General features: G+C 41.2%; 1 protein-coding gene across 1 annotated transcript in view; it reads left to right on the top strand.

Annotated features, from left to right (window-relative positions):
- Nucleotides 1–6508: 6508 nt before the first annotated feature.
- LOC146978212 (F-actin-uncapping protein LRRC16A-like) overlaps nt 6509–19723 on the top strand; it is a 44360-nt gene continuing 31145 nt past the window's right edge. The window contains exons 1-4 of the mRNA XM_085790485.1: nt 6509–6946; nt 9590–9687; nt 13612–13662; nt 19636–19695. Of these exons, the coding sequence (XP_085646611.1) occupies nt 6907–6946; nt 9590–9687; nt 13612–13662; nt 19636–19695 (249 nt within the window). The 5' untranslated portion in view covers nt 6509–6906. The remainder of the gene's footprint in view (nt 6947–9589; nt 9688–13611; nt 13663–19635; nt 19696–19723) is intronic.

Genomic DNA, 19723 nt, shown 5'->3' with positions numbered 1-19723 from the left:
TGCCATGTGGAAAAGTGGAAAAGTCCAAAAAGATGACAGCAACATCTCAGCGATAAGGCGATGGCTTGTGGGTGTATGAAGAGGTGATGCTTGGATCGGGATTTCTCCCAACTTGCGGGTCCGGAATTTATGAAATAATTTTACCCACCTCATCCCACCCCATTCCACTGTATCTATTTTCACATCCTAACCCGCCACTAATACGTCATATATGTCATAGAATACAGCTTCTTCACTCTTCTTCCTTCATTAGTTCTTCTCCGTTGATGATTTTTCATGAATTACTTCATCTTTAACGACTCGCCCCACCAATAAAGTGAACATTTCTTGTCCCGTCCCGACCCCACCAGCAGGTTACGGGTCGTCCCACGCATCACTAGTATGAAACACGCAAGTGGTCTCTTCTCAGCAAGCAGAAAGGGCCTCTAGAAAAAAAACTGTAGACTTATAATGAAGTTGCCTGTGTGTGTGATTTCTTGTTTTCTTGGTGTCAGAGTGTCGTCTGCTGCATTGTCATGTTTACATTCACGTAATCATATTAGATGGAAGAAAGATCAGGGAGAACCAGAGTTAGACCGAGGATCCTCAAGTGTTTTTCTCTCATAACAGATTGCTTGTGATTTGTATCTTAATGGTGGAAGAAGAAAATACTTCTACTGAGTGCTGTCTCACATGTTGGTCCAAAGTCTTTCAGACACATCCTATTTGGACAGAGATGCTTCATCACAGGAGACAGATTGCACATAAAACAAAAACACGTGGATCCAAGTCATGTCACTAAAATGCAGAACAGAGCCAATAGATCTCATCGTGAATGATGACTCATATGACCACATCACTTTTTTTTCCCCATGTCTCTGTCGCAGGCCATTTGATTTCTGTACTGAAAAACTGTCAGATTTGCTTAAATCGTAGTAATTAGTGTTTATGCAGACCTAGTTATATCCGTCTTTGTAACCACAATTAATTAATTAATTAATAAATTAACAGCCCAGGACCGCTGTTATAACCAACCGGTTAGGTTTCGGGTTAGGTTTAGGATTAGAGTTAGTCCTGGGTTGTTGTTTACTTGGTGATATCAGATCGTGCCTCCTGCACCATCATAAAACCAAGCATTCAGAAGACATGAGTCCTTTGATTTTCACAGTTTCTATTTACTCCTATATCACCATCTCTTGGATAGGTCATGTATTACAACATAGGAAATTGTAGTTTGTAGGCTTGGCATCAGTGTGTGGACATCCAAGTGTCTCTTGAAAACAAACGTGGGTTTTGTATGTGTGGAGGTTGACAAAACTGAGTTTGAAATATTTTTCAACATAATTTAATTTTTTTTTTTTTAATAGCACTGGCCTGATATACATTTTTGAACATGTTTCTTTTAATGGTTTCGGGATTTTATTTTAAACCACTGGCAACAGTCTGAAATCTACTCAATGATTATATAGATATTAAGCACCTTTCAAAGACATATTGTGATCAGCGGACATAACATAAACCTGGAGCAGATCTAAAAAGACACATCTGTAAAGGGTTTTAAATACAACATTGCAGGGTCAAATATTTATAAGACATTATCTTGGTTCAGGACCACATCCAGATGCACTCAACCAGATGATGGTCTCCAGACTGCCTCAGAGTAACACTGATAACTATTTGTCTCCATCTAGTGACTGACTCAGATCCTCACACTGAATCTGGTCCCACTCCTTGAGTCTCATTCATGAAACATGATCTTTTCCTAACTGCTCACACAATCTACACCTGCTCCTGACTGTGTGTAGCGCTTGTAGAAATGTAGGAATGCACAAATATTGCTCGTCACTGTTGGAAATTACTATTTGAATTCATATTACACAATACGCAGATGCCTTTGAAACACGTAATTTAAACATGACAAACATTTAGAAATATTTGGAGAGGGACAGGTTTTAGGGATCGGACACGCATGCCTGCATCTAATGATGATATTAACCAGAACACTTTCATACCATAGATGTGTATCTCAAACTTGAATGATTGGTGTGACAAGCTATAAAAGGACAGCTTTTTTTTTTTTTCTCAGAGTGATCCTTTCCTCCCCCAACAGAATTACCGTAACAGCAGTTGTTACTTTCTCCTCTTCTTTTGTTGGTCACACCTGCAGTTAGTGTTCCCAACAGTATTTTTTGGTTTGTTTCAACTTCTTCTACAAGTACAGTAGCTCAATCTCGGTATTCATTCACGCATTATTAAAGGGATTGTTGCTACCATATATGGTCAGTTGGGGGCGTTTCTGAATGCAAATGACCATAACCACACACAAGCATGGTAGTTAGGAACAGGTGGGATTCTTAATTTTAGCATATAGCAATCTGGTCAGAGCACAGCATATTAATGAGGTGGTCTACGATTTTACACAAACTAAATAAACTTTCATTTAAAGCAGAAGTAAGCGATCCGGTCGTTTTGGCTAATGCTGCGTTCCAGGCAGGCTTTTGAAACCGTAAATTACAGCTTCACGTCACGACTTAGTAGCGTTCCAGGCAACCCACTCGTGTTTTTCCGACCTGTTTTACCTGTGAAAGTCACTATAACGGCCACTCGTAACTTCCGACCCGTGAACTCGTACCAGATCGAACTGGTACGACTTCACAGGTCGGAAAAACACGAGTTACGGGTTGCCTTGAACGCACCATAACGTCTTGTCAGCCGATGGAGTTAGCAGCCCCCGCCCTCGTCATGGATCTATTGGTCGTCGTCCCTACGTCACACAGCCCTTCATGCCGTTCTCTCTCCTCATTGGATAAAACTTGTAGGATACGAGAAAAGTTTTCTCCTCGGCTCAGAGCAGAGCAGAGTGACTGACAGACCCGTATTTCGGTCCAGACACTCTATGTAAGTGATTGCTGTCGGAAGATATAACTATTTAAAGCAGAAGTAAGTGGCCCGGTCGTTTTCGCTAATGCTGCGTTCCGACCGGTGAACTCGTACCAGATCGAACTGGTACGACTTCACGGTCGGAAAAATACGAGTTTCCTTGAACGCACCATAACAGTCCTCGTCCCTACGTCACCACATTCACACGCATCCCTTGGCTGCACACACAGCCCTTCATGCCGTTCTCTCTCCTCATTGGATAAAAACTGTAGGATACGATAAATGTTTTCTCCTCGGCTCAGAGCAGAGCAGAGTGACTGACAGACCCGTGTTTCAGACCAAACACTCTATGTAAGTGATTGCTGTCGGAAGATATAACTATTTAAGACTTATATTATTAACACAAATATATCACTTACTTCTGCTTTAACACAAAAATATTGCTTACTTCTGCTTTAAGTAAAACACCTCAAACAAACTGTTACCGTGTGTTATTGTTGCTCATTGGGAAACACCGAGGATGTAACTTCACAGGATCTGTACCGCTCATTATTTTGTAATCCCTTACCTCATCTATCCTTGTTTGTTTTACTTTCTCACTTCTTTTATTGCCTTTGTTTTTCCCCTGCCAGTCTATTGGGCACACCTGTGTCTCATTCAGTCCTCTGTGCAGTCCTGCTGGTTTTTCTATGAGCTGTTGTTATGTTTTCCATCCTCATGACCTTTAGGAGGAGTATTACTGTCAATCCTCTGACATTTTACAGAGCAAGTAATAAGCTCAACAAACTGATATTGATAATAAACATTTTGGCAGCCAGGTCAAGAATTCAGGACTCTCTTTAAATTTCTACATTCACATATAGGGCTGTTACACTTACCTCTTTAGAATTACAGGTAACAGTTAATACATTGCAATGTCAAAATTAAAACTTCTTTAAAATCCAACATTTCAGTACACAGTACTGTAACAGCCAGTATGCTCAGCCAACAAAAAGCTTCGAGGGTATATTACAGGATTTGATGGTATACGTTTGTGTTGTTAATATTCCAAATACCAGAACAAGCACAAACGCATTAAAAGCTAGAAGTAATTTCATGGCAATACTGTAAACATAAATCATGTGACAAGTGGTGATGTGGCTTCTGGAGAAAACCACATCACTGATGCCGGTGGATCAGATTCAGCAGCCTACCTTTGTTGAGGAATCCTCAGAAATCATCAGAAATCTTCTTCTTTCTTGTAGTAATAATATCCCTGTCCGGTCGCTGTGCAGTCTGCACGCCGTCTTCACCACCAGGTCCCGGGCAATCACCTTCATCAGTGTACACAAGTTCACCGATTGGTCCGTGAACGCGCCCTGCGGCCAGGGCGTGCATGATTCTCCCTGGTGAGTCATGCGCGCCAGGTGGGAGGAGATTATCTCTAATATCAAATGGAAAAAATAATAATAATTGATGGTCAAAAAGTTTTTTTTTTAATTTACTTCGGTCATATTTGAACACCCAATGATGTATGACGAAAGTCTCGGGGCAATGATGGAAACCACCGCCACCTCATAGGCTATTTATAGAAGTGCTAGAGGGTGGGGGCATTTTGGGCACAGCCGATGCGAAAAGTAAATAAATAAAACAAAACAAAGACCTGAAAGGACAGCCCGCCCGCATGGAAACTGCTGTATTTTATTTACCATGTTATTAATAACTAGACAGGTTATATTTCCGTAACCTGAAATAGCCTATACAAAAAAGGCTACTAGGCAGTAGGCTACTGTAATAGGCGTTTAATGTCATTAGACTACAGCTTTTATGCATAAAGTTTTTAAGTATAAAAACTTAATACTGTCGCCCAAAGGTTAGTAGGCCTATAAGTTAATATTGTAAAATAAATACATAAAAAAAACTATGTATATAATGCTCTAAGAAAAAATTCTATTCAGAGGTTTGGATGAACCAAAGCTGTAATGTCTAAAAGTTATCAACACTTATGCTTACTCTGAACTTCCGAGAAGCAGGAGCTGATAATGTCCACATGTTAGCAGCAAATAGCCTGTGTCTGATTGATATTAGTCTAACTAGCCTACATCTTGTTTTCCATAAGTTAGCAGCTAATGCTATTGACCTGTTAACCTAAAATTAGTAGCTTTTAAGTAACTAGCACTACAAAATAAGGTTTATCATAAAAGCTTTCAACATCCAAAAAATAAAATGAGATAAAGCCAATTAAACTGTAGCTAATGTAGCTTCAAAAGTTAGCAGCTTATGCTAGCTGTCTACATTTGCAACTAAAGTATTTTCCAATAGTAGGCTACATGCAGATGCTTGCTTTTTAATGTCACAGTTTAAGAATAGGCTATCAACATTTCTCTACAAACAGACGAGCTCCAGCATTTCCCATTTCAGACTCACCATGGCCTCCTGGAATTCATGAAAGGATTGGTGGCCAAAAACTCCCACAATTTATACTCTTGCTGATGTCATAAATTATCTTGGATTATACCATAACTGTGGGGGTGCTAAAATATATATAAAAGGTTTAGCCTAATGTTTTTGTATTGATAAGCATTTGATTCATTTATAGCGATCATACTTTGTTTACAAATTGTCATACTTGTTTGTAGCCTACACTGTAGCCTTGATAAAAAATGTAGATGTTCTGCCAAATAAAATTTTGATTGATTGCTCTAGACTGACACCTCCTGATTGTAGTTAGGTTCTGCCCAGGTCAGACTGATTGCTCAAGAGTTAAAGGACTATATAAGCACTGTTCATTCTCATTTCAGACCTGAGAGAAGTATGTTTGTGCTGTTGTTTGCTCTGTATTGCCCTTAATTTTTTTTTAAAATTGAATGCACTGATATTTTATTTGCATTTTCTGTAGACATTCAATTGTTGAAGGCAGAAACTTTAAACACAGTTGAAAAATGTTTCATATTTGAAGCATTACAGTACTTGAAGCTTTTCAAAACCCCAGTTATGCTTATGTTTACCTGTTGGTCTTGATGACTGAAATGCACAGTGTTTCACAGCCAACTAATACAAAAATGAATGAATAGACATGACACGAATGCCTACTTCAGGTGGTGGACTTTTCATTATGGAATTGGAAATTTTCCCTTTTGTAAACAACTTAAATTATTTAAAAAAAAAAAATGAAGCCTGGAATTAAATAAAGGGGAGATTTGCTTATGACTGGATTGGGGCAGGATTTGAATCCATACCCTTGCACCATTGGTAAGCTTTGAACCAGATGCCATAGCCTACATAGGAAGTCATTATAGGCCTAGACTATATTTTATTTATATACATATTTGTAATTACACGTGGATTTGTAGACCAACAATTGACAGTAGCCTACATCAAATGTACAGTAGGAGACAAGTCGTATACTGTCTATAGGAGAATATACAGGAAGTTGCAACGCACCAAAATGGCCACTAGGTGTCACAGGTCTCCCATTTTTTATCAGCACAAAGAAAACAACTTTTCTTTTGGGAAACTGAAGGGAAGGAGGGATCACTAGTGTGGAGGAGTGTGTGATTGTATGTGAGAGCGTGTGTGTGTGTTTGTGTGTGTGTGTGTGAGAGAGAGAGAGTGTGTGTGTGCGTGTGTGAGAGGAAATGTGCTTGCGTTATTTGTTGTCATACACACGCCGACTGTCTCGGGCTCAATGTCTCACCCTGCAAATCTAAAGTCTTCACCCCTCCTGTCCTGTCACCTCCAGCCAGTATAGTAATGCAGCACTAACGTGTGTGTGCTTGTAGCCAATGTGTGGGAGTGTGTGCATGTGTGTGAATGTGTGTGAGTGTGCAGACAGGAATGGATGCAGACAGCAACAGCTAGGTAGGTATACGCGGGGGTGTCGACAGGTAAGCCGCCCCAGCTGAAGACAACGGGACTACACCTTCACCTTCACCGCAGCTGCTGCAGTGAAGTCGCTCCCTCCCTCCCCGTCCCTTCCCTTCCCCAGACGCCTTTTCTCATCGGCTTTACCCGCCTCTCGAGTCCCCACCGCCGGACTGCACTTCGGTGTTTACCTCGGCAGAAGAAATGTCGGAGGAAAAAAAGGACATTACCAACGAACTGTTCGGTAAGTAGCCTTATACGTTGCTGTCGTTGCTCTAAACTCAAGACAAAACTAAACAAAAGCTGAACACACGGAGTTCCTTAGTCAGATGAAGTTAGTTAAACTTTTATATCTCAGGTAAACTTGTCGCCCATCTGTTTGTGACTGATCATTTACGATTAAATCACTGGAAACTTCATTAGGCTACTCATTAACTCACCGCAGGCATGTGGACCTCACTATTAAATCACTGCAAGACACTTTAGGAACCATAATATGATAATAATAGTGCTAAAACGTAATTTAAAGGCATATTATTGACTATATGACAATGATAAACAGACAGTAGATAAGATTGAAACACCACAAACCTCCCATTTCTTATTGTGGAATTGCAAGGGAATACAAAATCCAAAAAAACTATGTATATAAACGACTACAGGTACACTGCTTAGGATTTAGGAATATGCAAATGACTTTGCTAAACTCAGTCACTATAAGTACAATGTTTAGGTTTTCTTTTGTTTTTTGGGGGGAGTTGCATTTCAGCCACTTGGTAATTTTCATGCCCTGAGGGCCAGGCTGGCTACCTGAGAGTTTCTACTCTGCCACTTCCTTATCTGAAGTGGGGGCAGAAATAGAGAGAGAGAGAGGAGGCTTTGGGAGAGGGGTGTGTCCTGTGAAATTCCTTTGGATTGTGAGATATTATCAACACAGACTGCCTGGATGACTGAGTGTCAAAACGAAAGAGGAGGAAAAACTGTAAATCGCTGCAATTTTGCTGGAGAAAGTAGCCTAAACTGTTGACTTTGAACACACCACTCATAGAAGTATTTTTGAGTATCCAAGCTGTCTTGTGGAGGCTGATATCAGGGCTAATGTCCATTATTTTGTTTCGCTGGTATTTTAAAAGGTCAGAAAGTATTTAAACAGGGGGAAAAAAACAAATTCCTGTGAAATACAACTGCCTTTAATTGGACTGTCATTAGAAACCAAAACTAAACCCCAGCACTGAGTAATGAGGCTGACTCACAGACCCCATGCTTTCTGTTACGGTGGCTGCAGCCCAATCTTCTACTGTAGCCTATGTCACTGGATTGACTGATGAATGGGGCTTCTTGTTGTCAGCTCCGGCTGCTGGTTTTCATGGGACAGACTGACCTGATGCTGCTCATCATTAGCAATTTAAAACTAAAAGAAGATGAGGCTACTGGAGTCTGTCCTTATTGCGCTCAGTGGCTGAGGAGTGAGGATGATTACCCTTTGAACATGAGTCATGGCAGAATGATGGACTATTGATTAACAAGGCAGTGTGACATCATAACACTTAGAAACACCACAACTTGAGTGGTTCAAACTGTTTTTTTCAATGCAACTTTTGATCAGTAAATCATCATTCCCAATGCCTGCAATGTGATATTTGTTGTTGTTATATCCAAATTAGATGAATTTTCTCCACATTATTCAATTTGATGGACTGACACAGCCATAGAAGTACCCATATTTTGAATATTTCACTTAGTAAAAGAGGACACGGAGAAGTTTACATATTGCTTTTGGTCTTCATGAATGCAGGAAAGCAGTGGGATAACAGAAAGGGGAAGAGACGTAGTTGTAGATTGAACATGTAAAGTCCAGAACCAGCTGGGAACTCCTCAGCTTTACAGGAGAGATTTGGAACGAGGAGAGAAGTCCACGTGTTTTCGATCAGCCTCCACGCTGCTTCATGCCGTAATGTTTTCATCCTCCTCATGACCTTATTATGCGTCTGGGGCCGGAGAGGAGGGGGACGGCATGATGTCATGGAGGCAGGCGCTCGCTCTTATACTCATTAACGCTCTCTCTTAGCCGTGCACACACTATTGGCCCAACTTTACCCTCGTTTCACCTCCTCCTTTATCTTTCTTCTTCTGTCTCTACCTCCCTACCTCTTTCCCCCTCTTCTCCCTCTCTCGCTCTGCCTGTTACTTAATCTTACGTCTTCACCCTCCCCCTCTTTCTCCATCTGTCCACGGATTTTCCCACAACTGCAGCAGCACAGTTCAGCAGAAACACATGAAGTTCAATGTTTAGTTTTCATTTGTGCTTGAAATGTGAGGATTTCCCCTGTAACACACATGTGTTGTAACATGTAAGACACACTATGGACAGTAGACCATAGCCGTCACACTACATTTAGACTGTGTTATACAGTATACAGTTCTATAGAGTTATGTAGACTTCACAGTTTTATGCCAAAGCACTGAAGAGCCACAGCTGGCTCAGATCTGCAGATTCACTAATATCAGTATAAGGAACGGCAGTGGGTTCATTTCATATGTGATTTTACATACACTAGTATTTACTTAAGATTTAAGTTCCTACAAACGCTGCAGTAATTGGTTGTTTACCATAAGTACAGTAAATATGATGCAGTTTTGAAGGCACCATGCAACACCACATCATTTCTATGTTAATTGCCCCCTTCACCCTCATTATAAGGTGTGGTGACCAGCTCTATTTCTGGAGCGCGGCTCGCTGAGCGCTGCAGGAATGTTAAACGGAACTGGTGGCGATCAAATCTCTCCCTTCTGATATCTCTATGTGCTGTTATTGTTTATAATGTGGTCCGTCCAGCTGTTGTGGTGTTAATTGTCCGGTGTCGTTTTAACCCCTTGTCTGCTGCAGAGAGTGTGCGGGACGCCGTGGGTCGGAGGGTGAAGCTGACCCTGAGGCGTAAAGTCCAGCTGGAGGGCAAAGGTGACAAGGTGGAGAACAGAGTTCTGGTAAGTGACAGCTGCTCCGTTTGTTGTCTATACAGTGCAAATCTGGATTCATAGACTGAAAATGTGGTAATTTTTGTTGTTATGGTTTTCAGTTTTTAAAGGGATAGTTCAACATTTTGGCAAATTGGCCCATTGCGATAATCCCTATACTGTAGTTTTAGGAGTAGGTTCGAGATGGAGTTGTATTTGAGGTAAATGCAGAGACTGCTTGCCGAAAAACTGCCCCCAACGGGAACGCGCATCAGCTGTTTGCAATGAATTTACCTCTAAAACAACTCGGTCTGGTAACGTTCTGTTATTATCTCATAGTGTGGTGAATGTGCAGGTCACAACTTGTCCACCAGAGCGTTTTGGATCCCATTAGCCTCCACAGCGTAGATCTGAGCAGCTCGCGGCTCTGCTCCGCCGTTCTAAAAATGGCTTGCACCGACAATTAAAGGTAACAAACGTACTGCTATGACTATAGGGATTATGGCAATGGGCCAATTTGCCAAAATGTTGAACTATCTCTTTAAATGTGTCACTAGGCGGTTCCATATGGTGGAAAAGCCACAACACAACTACAAACAGCAACAACATGAATGCAAACTGTGAAGTCATGCAGTGGTGTAGCTTTTGCATTGTGTTGACCCATCTGGGCCACCGTAGATTTGGCATACGTGGAGGTTTGTGTGATCAAAAATTATCATTGCACAGCCTTTTGAAAACTGCAGGTGTCAGCTGCACTCGTAGTCAACCGGTTGCCTCAGAAAAACTGGTCGACCGGTTAATTCATTACACAAATATCATTTTGTTAGTCCTCAGGGGGAATTAAAAAGATTTTTTTTTAAATCCAAGAGGCTGCATTATTGTGGGCGTGTTGCTACAGGTAAAGTTAAGAAGATGAAATGTGAATGAGGAAGTTGAGGTTTATTACACGTCAAGAATATGCTCCTATGAGACAAGTTTCAAACTGCAGTTCCTCAGTTTCAATTTGAGAATAGTAAAAAAAAAGAATTAGCACAAGGTAACGATGTACACACTTAAAGGTATTCCATTGCCTAATGCCTATAGGAAGTCAATAGATATCTAGTTCTTTAATAATAAATCATATCTAAATAGCTAAAGCTTAGAAAGGATCAGCTGTGCATCATAATCGTGTCTGTTCTCGCCTTTGACACCACAGTCTCTCGTGGTTCTGATGCACTTCCCGTGACTTCTGCTCAGCTGAGCAGCGAGCCTTTGGCCGAACACATGTGGTTGTTGAATATCTTGAATGTCTGCGGCTACAGTAGCTGAGTCTGAGAGGAGCTGACGCCGTGAGTCAGGAATCTGATGGTCAGCGTGTGTCTGTGAGTGTCAGACCAGTCAGTGCTTCCCTTTTTTTCTTCACTTAAACAATGTAAGGGGTAAACTGACTCACAGAATTAGCAAAGCATCTTCTAACCACGATATTTTTGTTCGCACGAACTTTCATTTTAGAAATAACTGAGGTCAAGAGCAAGTTCCACTATCCTTGTGGTTTAAGGGGGTCATTCCAGAGCTTTAATGAAATCCAACAATGGTTGATTGATATTAATTGAAGGCCTGGTTGGACTCTGTGCACTCCAGTCAAGGTCGTCGACACCACACTTGGAAAACCATTTCTTCAGGGAGCTGTTTTTTGTTCTGTGACACTGACATGTTGAAACAGGAAACGATCTTCCCCAAACAGTTGGCACCACTTCATTAGGATTTCCCTCAGTCAGAATAAAGGAGCCCAACCCAAACCATGAATCCAGAGGCATCTGGATCGGTCAAACCTCCTGCTAATTCTAATTCTGTTGTCTTTGGTTTGGGAAGCGTCAAAGGCATGCAAACATATAAAGTGCTCCACTGCTAAAACACAAGTCTGCTCATTTATCTTGACGAAAGGGGATATAAAGACGTTTGTAATGATAAGAACATGTTGCAGGTATAACTTAACATGTTTAAAGGGATAGTTAAACATTTTGGCAAATTGGCCCATTGCTATAATCCCTATAATCATAGCAGTAGGTTTGTTACCTTTAATTGTCGCTGCAAGCTTTTTTTAGAACGGTGGAGCAGAGCCGTGAGCTGCTCAGAGCTACGCTACGGAGGCTAATGGGATTTCTTGGTTTCCCTCATCAAACTCATCAAATACACAATCCAACAACTCCAAAACTCCTCCGCCGTTCTAAAAATAGCTTGCACCGACAATTAAAGGTAACGAACCTACTCCTAAAACTATAGGGATTATGGATAGCAATGGGCCAATTTGCCAAAATGTTGAACTATCCCTTTAACTCTTGTATGAATTGTTCAAAGACAGTGGACTCAGAGTTGAGTTACTGAGATAAAGGAGCAGGGTGTTACTTGCTGTAGTGTAGGATCTGGTTTCACGTACCGGTATGTGAACTCACCTCAACTCTCTGTGTGAATATGAAAGACGGACACAGCTCATGACTCAAACCTGAGACCTTCTGGTTACAGCTCAGTCAACCCAACTCCCCCCTTCACCTCTGAAGAAAAGCGATCAAACACATTATTTAAGACATATTTCTTTGCCTTTGACCAAATACCACGGCTCTGCAGAATGTGACTGCAGCTCCTGTCGGGACTTGACTGAGGCAACTCAGAGCAACTTACAGCCACAGGGTGTTGGGACACACACACACACACACACACACACACACACACACACACACACACACACACACACACACAAATTCCACAGCTATAGATCAGCAGATTAGTAGCCCGTGCTGCAATTTCATGAAATGAGGCGAAACATGCGAAATGTTTCATGATAATGTGTCAGGTGGATTTGTGTTTGTGTTTGAAACGCTGACAGCCTCCTATTAATATTATAAAAAAATATACCATGACCATGTGAGAGGAAGGAAACCTGTAAAAACAAAACAAAACTTAACAAAATTTTCCATCACACCATCAATCCCCTTAACAGCCACTAGATTTTAACTTCAGTAGCGTCAATAAATGATTAATATTGACTGATTATTTCATAATTTTCATCTCGTTTTGTCCGGCCAACCCAAAGATATTCAGTTTACATATTCAAATAAAGCTGTGAGTATATAAAACTCTATCATTATTACGTTCTAGGTGCTGCCTGCAGTGCATCATGATCTGTTTTCTATTATCCGGTCTGACTATGTGGAACCCGTGGACTCACGTCTGCACAACACCTGAACCGGGATGTTTCCAGACTTTATAAACTGAAACAGGTTGTTCTGATCGTCAGTGCTGCTCTAGTCTCCCAACGCAGCCTTGCCCCCATTGGCCGAGACCTCCCGTCAGTCAGAGCCGACCGCTTATCTCATTGGCTGTTCGCTGACCTCGAACAGATGCGACCCGAAGCGACCCCTGTGGAAACGGGTTACAGTACATATACCAGAGTCGACTACAGCGTCCCTTTTTGTTTTGTCTCTTTCTTTGATAATTTCATCTCAGTGGAACGGCGACGACAAGGACCGTTTATCTTGCGCCGTTTCAGAACCATAACTCGGACCACAAACATCTCATAAGCTCCCGATGAAAATAAGTTACTAATTTTGTCAGAAACACACTGGCACTGCCTGAGCGAGCAGCCATAATGTGCACTCGCTCACTGCCAGGACAGAAGTTCAACACGTGGTGAAAGATAATATATATTATTATCCCCACTCTGTGAAAAAACGCTCTCCAGAGGCCAAGCCCTCAGCCGGCTTACCGACAAGTGGAAATAGTCGAGGCGAGACAAAAGTCCAGGAGGGAAACATCTGTTCAGGACATATTTGGTTTAGAAAAATGAGCAGAATGATTTTACTTTCGCTTTTGTTTCCTTGTGCCCAGCTATTTCTTTGTGGATCTTGACTATTATTTAGTAAGAATCTCCCTTTGTCTGTGTCTCTATGTCTGACTGAGCTCTGTCTCTGTTCCCAGGCCTTGGCATCACATCGAGCCTATCTGCTGACAGCTCGGGTCCCTTCCAAGGTTTGTAAATATCTATCTATGTGTGTGTGTGTGTGTGTGTGTGTTTGGTGACATTGGTGGAAAGACAGATGTCCTTCCCATTCACATTGAAGTAATCTAGTCCTTTCCTATTTCTTTGTGAATGTGTATTATTTGGTCATTTCAGACAAGCTGCTGCTTGTTTCTCCAGAGTCAAGTTGCTTTTTTGTTTTGTTTTTCTTCTAGTTTTACCTTGTTGTAATTGCACATTTACTAAAGCTACAACAGGTCTGAACAGGTTTTAGACGCTTAAAGTCTCTAAAATGCAAACACAGGTAACAGTGGGGGAGTTATTTTATTTTAATCCAGGCTAACGTTGGTCCAGAGTCTGAAACATCTCTATATGACTGCTTTGTAGACATTCATGACCTGCAGAGGATGTCTCCAACAAACTAAGGATAAATTATTTCTCTAGCACCACCAGGAGGTTCACATGTATAGGTTTCAGTGAAATTATTCAACAGCTGATGGAGGGCATTGGGATAAATTGGGAAAAACAGACATCAGCCCTTAGCTTGGTGTTTGGACTAATTAGACAATGTCCAGTGTGTAGTAATTGGCAAGGTTTATTGACAAAATCTGAATATACGACCCATGAATATATTTGTATGAGTGTATAATCGCTATAAAATAAAATTAGTTTGGTTTTCGCAGCCTTATAATCATTATTTTACATATACAGTACATATGGCAAAGGTCTTGCTTTAGAGAGTGTCGCCATCTTGCACCGCCATGTTTGTACGGCAGCCCGAAAGGAGAATCCAGCCAGTCAGAGAGCTTGTTTTGCAAGTTTCGCGTTCATAAATAAACCAACAAAGAGGGCGGAAGGAAAGAAGGAGGAGGAAACAGCAGACATAGTATTGGAAAATGGTTTTGATCTTCACCTCATCGCTTCATGCTCCTAAAATACCCGATGTCACGTTTTTCCCCCCACTTTACACATTTGACCTTTGGAGCTAGCTCAAAGCCTTGTTAGCATAGCTGCAGACATTTTGTGTAGCTTTTTACCTATTAGTATTGAAGAAACATTGTAAAAACATCATCAAATAACCGACAAAGACCTGATTCCAGGTGTGAAAAGCAACACAGATGTTACTTCCTGCCTCTATCGCATGTTTGATTTTGTACTACTGAAGTTAGCATGCTATTGCTAACATCACTGTGCCCTGAAGACACACCAGTGCTCAGAGAGGGAGGATTATAATGTCTTGTTTTGTAAACGCAAAGACTGCCAAAGCTCTTGCCAAACAGCAACCAGCACATTCCTCTGCAGAGATAACTCACCTTTAAAAAAAATACATCTGCAATTCATCATAAATGCAACTCCAAAACAGCTCATAGTTTGTAGTATGATTGGATTGTAAAAGTCTACAGATGTTAATATTCAGTATTTGTATGTACAATCGCCAAAACCAGCATATAAATGTGTCTCTCTACTCTCTGACTTCATTACCCGAGGCACTCGGCCTCAAACCTGCCTCCTTTTGAGGAGCTAAACCTTTAATGCGACTCACAAATATCTAGTTTCTTTTTTAAGTCATTTCTTAAAACAACCGGCAGACGTTTCCTCCTGTTTGAGTAACAGTCGCCAGAGACGTTCGGTGGGGACTATTTTCAGAAACGGATTAATCCACGTTTTGAGCTCTATTCCCAGCATCATGACATGTTTATGTGGGTTTTTAGGTAAAATAAACTACAGTAGGGTGTGTGTGTGTGTGTGTGTGTGTGTGTTCCTGGTAATTTGAATATATTTGGCTTTTTAACCTACTATCTGTTCAGGTCATTCTGTGAACCCGCATTAGTGCTGTGTCTTCACTTCTTTCTTCCTCTAATTCCTCCCAGTTCTCTGTTTATCTGCCCCGAATATTGAAAGTCTGAGAACAGGTCCCACCATATGGAGACATTTGATAGTTTTTTTTTTTTACCCACAATGCAGCTGTGAGAACTCCAGCCTGTGGGAAAGGAAAACAGAGAGAGGAAGAAAAGTTCAATCTGGAGGGCGAGAGAAAGAGAGAGATAGAAAGAGAGAGAGGGAGGGAGTCGGAGATAAAAACATGCTGGAAACAGTAAAAATATAAGCAGAAAAAGGTTTTTTTTAATTCTATAAAGCTTGCCCTTATATAAGAAGGTGACAAATGTCATAAAAGTTATGTAACAGTGAAAATTAAAAACACTTTAAGGTTTACAGTTAATAACCTACACACTAATAACCTATTTCTAGACATGTAAAAATCCAAACACCTCAGATTTCAAGTCACAGGAACCATTTCACATTCAGAACCCCAACACATAAACTTCTCAGTTTTAAGCTTCATAAACTGCTTTAGACGTTATGGCTCATCAGAGACTTATATTATTTAAAAGAGAAGTGAACAGACGCTTCGACTGTTTCCTTTTTCTCAGCCTCTATTTTAATGGCTCTCTGGTAAACCTCCAGTTCTTTTTTTTTTGTGTGTGTGTGTATGTGTGTGTTTTCTTGCTCTTACTAAGGAGTGTGTATGTGTGTGAATCAGGCCAGACAGCATATAAATAAGTGGGAAAGTCTGATGCAGAGTGAAACTGGGAGTCAACTCTGGAGTCAACTCAGAGAAGATCTGCACAACAAAACTTTCATCTGCCCATTTCAACACAGATGGAGTCGTCAATAGATTATAGTCTCACTCACCAAGTCTTTTCTTCATACTAATCTTTAATGCAAACAAAAAGACATTTACTGATCGCACTGTACAAACCATGAGCTGCTTCACTTCCTGATAAAGTACGAGGGGAAAGAAAAGTCCTGAATATTTTCACAGCAGCAGTAAAAACAAGAGGAAAAGAGAATCTTTTGCACTTTCAGCCAGAGTCTGATATGGTTCAGATGTAGTCGATAATAAATGATTGGCTAATGATTTTTTACTCAGAATTTGCTCCCTTTTTTTTTTCCATCCACATTTGGACAAAGTGACCTCAGCCCTGCAGGGACTGTGGGCAACTTATTATTTTCTTACGTCTGGCCATGTTTGTTTTTCCACTGCTTGCAAAATATCCCTTGATCTGAGTGACATTTAAAGGATTAAATACATTTTTACACATGTGTTAAGTCCAAATTTAAGAGTTTTTTTTAAAATAACATAAGAAGTTGAGGATAATTTCACTACTTTTTCTTTTTTTTACGGGTCTGTGGGATCTATTTTCACACTCGGGTGTTAGAAACTTGTCCAGTCGACAGTCTGGAGGTCTGTTATTGTATATTTGAAATGGTTTAGATGAAAATATTACAGCTCCACAACAACAGCAGCAGCAACAGGCTCAAAGGAAACGTAGATAACCTCTGAAGAAAATCTGCTGAGCTGCCTCTGCCAGCTGACCCCTGATCTGTTGTTCCACAGCGGGCCAGAGGTTTTTCTTTCTAAGTGTGTGCATGTGTGTGTGTGTGTGTGTGTGTGTGTGTGTGTGTGTGTGTGTGTGTGTGTGTGTATATGTGTGTGTGTGTGAGAGAGAGTGAAACAGAGGCTGGTCTGTTCCTCGGTGTGTACTGTCCCAGCAGAGAGCGGCAGCAGAGGGTGAAAAAAAAGACAATGGAGGAATTTAACAGCTGGCAAGGAAAAGGAGGGAGGGGAGGAGGGGGGGGGGGGCACTGTTCCTTTCTGCCACCCACCCTCCCCTCCTTTCCCTCCCTCCTCCTCACCCATTCACCCCCTACGTCCCTCGCTTCCTCTTCTCTATATCACGAAGTCACTCTTTTGATTTCTTATACATTTTCTCATTTTCAAATCTTCCTGCCGTGAGTTATTGCCCCCTCCCTCTTTCTCTCTTCCTGTCTTTTTTACTTCTTCCTTTACTTACTCCCTTTTTATCTCTTTTTTCTGCTTACTCTCTTCTCCCATCTTTCACTTTCTTCTTCATAACTCATTTTTGTTGTCTTTTTGTTGCTCTCTCCTCTCTCTCTCTTGCTCTCCTTTGGCAGCCTCCATTATTTTTACTTTCCCTCTCTCTCTCTCTCTCTGAACTCAAAGGGAAATGTGTGTGAGGTTCAGTCTGATTCCAATCCAGACATTTGTTCTACAGACTATTTGTAGGGTGTGTTTTTCTTTTTTCATTTTTACATTCCTATTGTGTCTCTGTGTTTTTCTCTGTGTTTTTTCCTCTTTCTCTTTCTTTCACTCTTTCTCTCCGCGGGGGTTTGTTCAGGTCTTTACAGTAACGATGCCAAGCCTCCGTATCGGTACATTATCTCCTAATAAAAAATCCCCCAGACTTTACAGTTTCATTTCAGATGCAGATCCACTGACAGTCAGTTGAGAAAGAGCTGCTTATTGTGACACAGAGACTTCTCTTCACGTTTCATCTCTGCTGCAAAACCTTCAAAACAAGTCGGAGCACGATCAGACTCGGCATAGTTGACCTTAAAAAAAAAAAAAAAGAAAGAAAAAAGTGCTGTTATAGCCACTTGGCATATGTTTGGGCTCATCCAGCAAAAGGCGCTGCTAACGTTGAGCTCGACACACAACAAGGCCAGTAGTATGCGGACAGCTGAGCATTCCTCCACGTATGTGATGGCTGAGCAGCTCATTCCTAAGAAACGGACATTAAACCGTCTCTATACCAGTGTCCACACCTGATTTCTGAGACTCCAGTTCGTCCCAGAGCCGTCGTGGCGGTGTGGTGTCTGAGGTCGAGGCTCTGGGAAGCCGTTTTTCTTGGTGGACCTGGCTCTGTCCACTGGGTCATTGTTCCAACAGGAAGTGGCCTTTCCCAAAACGTTGCCACCAAGTTGAAAGCACACTATAATCTAAAACATCATTGTTTGCTGTAGCTCGACGAGGCCCAAACCAGGAAACACGGCTCGACCAAAAGTAATGTGGACACTGGACACACCTACCTATAGCATTACTCCTCATCAGATCTGCTAACACGACACTAATGGGTTAAATTCAGTTGTTGTTGAAGCACAGTTGGCGCTTTGTGGGCTCCAATCCAGACGACAGTGGGACGTCTGTCGCATGTTTTTCTATCTCACTCGAGTTTTCTTTTCTCCCTCCACTTTGCTCAAAGTCTGAAGCTTCAGGAAAGAACAAGAAAACTGTCCAAGTCGTTGTTTATTATGGAATACAACAGCAACAACAACAACAACAACAATGATTAAAAGACAAAATAGTCACCAGTCGTCCTGTTAAAGTTTCCACATCTTACCCTCTTTCATTGTTGATCCATAACAACTAAATCTAATCTGAGAAAATCTCAGTGTAGTTTCTACATCTCCTCTCTGGAGCTCTAGAAACAACAGCCAATCAGAAGAGAGGAAGTTCTCAGCCATTCCTCTGATTGGCTGACAGTTTTCTGAATGATTGGCTTAAAATAGATCAGATTTCAAGTAAAAACTTAATCTTGCAAGGTTGGATGGTGGGCGAGGCTCGGGCTATGAGAGGCATGGCGAGAGCAGGGACAGCTTTGTTATGTTGTGACATCACAAAGTGACAGGAAGTCCTGACGGCTGGTTTTAAGGCTCAGTTTCTGAATACAGACTGTGTGCATTTCTCTGTGGACTGAAGCTTTGATACTTTCACAGTATTAATATAGAACCTAGAGCTGCTTTATAATCACACTACACATGGACATCTACCTTTATACCGTATGGAGCTTTAACACAAACATCTACCTTTATACTTTATGGAGCTTTAAAGAAATAATTTAATCACAGTCTGTTTCTGATAAACATTTCCTTGGAAAAATCCTCAAGTTCTCAGGAGGAAGATCAAACAGTTTACATTATTTCCTGAGAAGTTTTCACATTGTGGAGAGGAGTTCTCCTTTGGGAAACATAACTTTTCATTTGTTGAACCAAAAGGAGAAAGAAAAAGAAAGAACATTTTGACCTTGTAATGTCTCTGTGAATAAAATGTTGAAATACAGGATTAACTTGACATGTTAATGAATTTCACCATCCGTGTCTTGCTTGGTTGGTTGTTTCAGGTTGAACAGTCCTTCAGCTACCTGGATATCCATGGGATCAGCAGCAACAAGCCCACTCAGGTACACACACACACACACACGCACAAAC

This window comes from Trachurus japonicus, chromosome 11 (assembly GCF_045865225.1).
Source record: "Trachurus japonicus isolate A0001 chromosome 11, Traja_1.0".
In the NCBI taxonomy this organism is placed as follows: Eukaryota; Metazoa; Chordata; class Actinopteri; order Carangiformes; family Carangidae; genus Trachurus; species Trachurus japonicus.
This window is presented reverse-complemented; position numbering and strand designations above follow the sequence as displayed.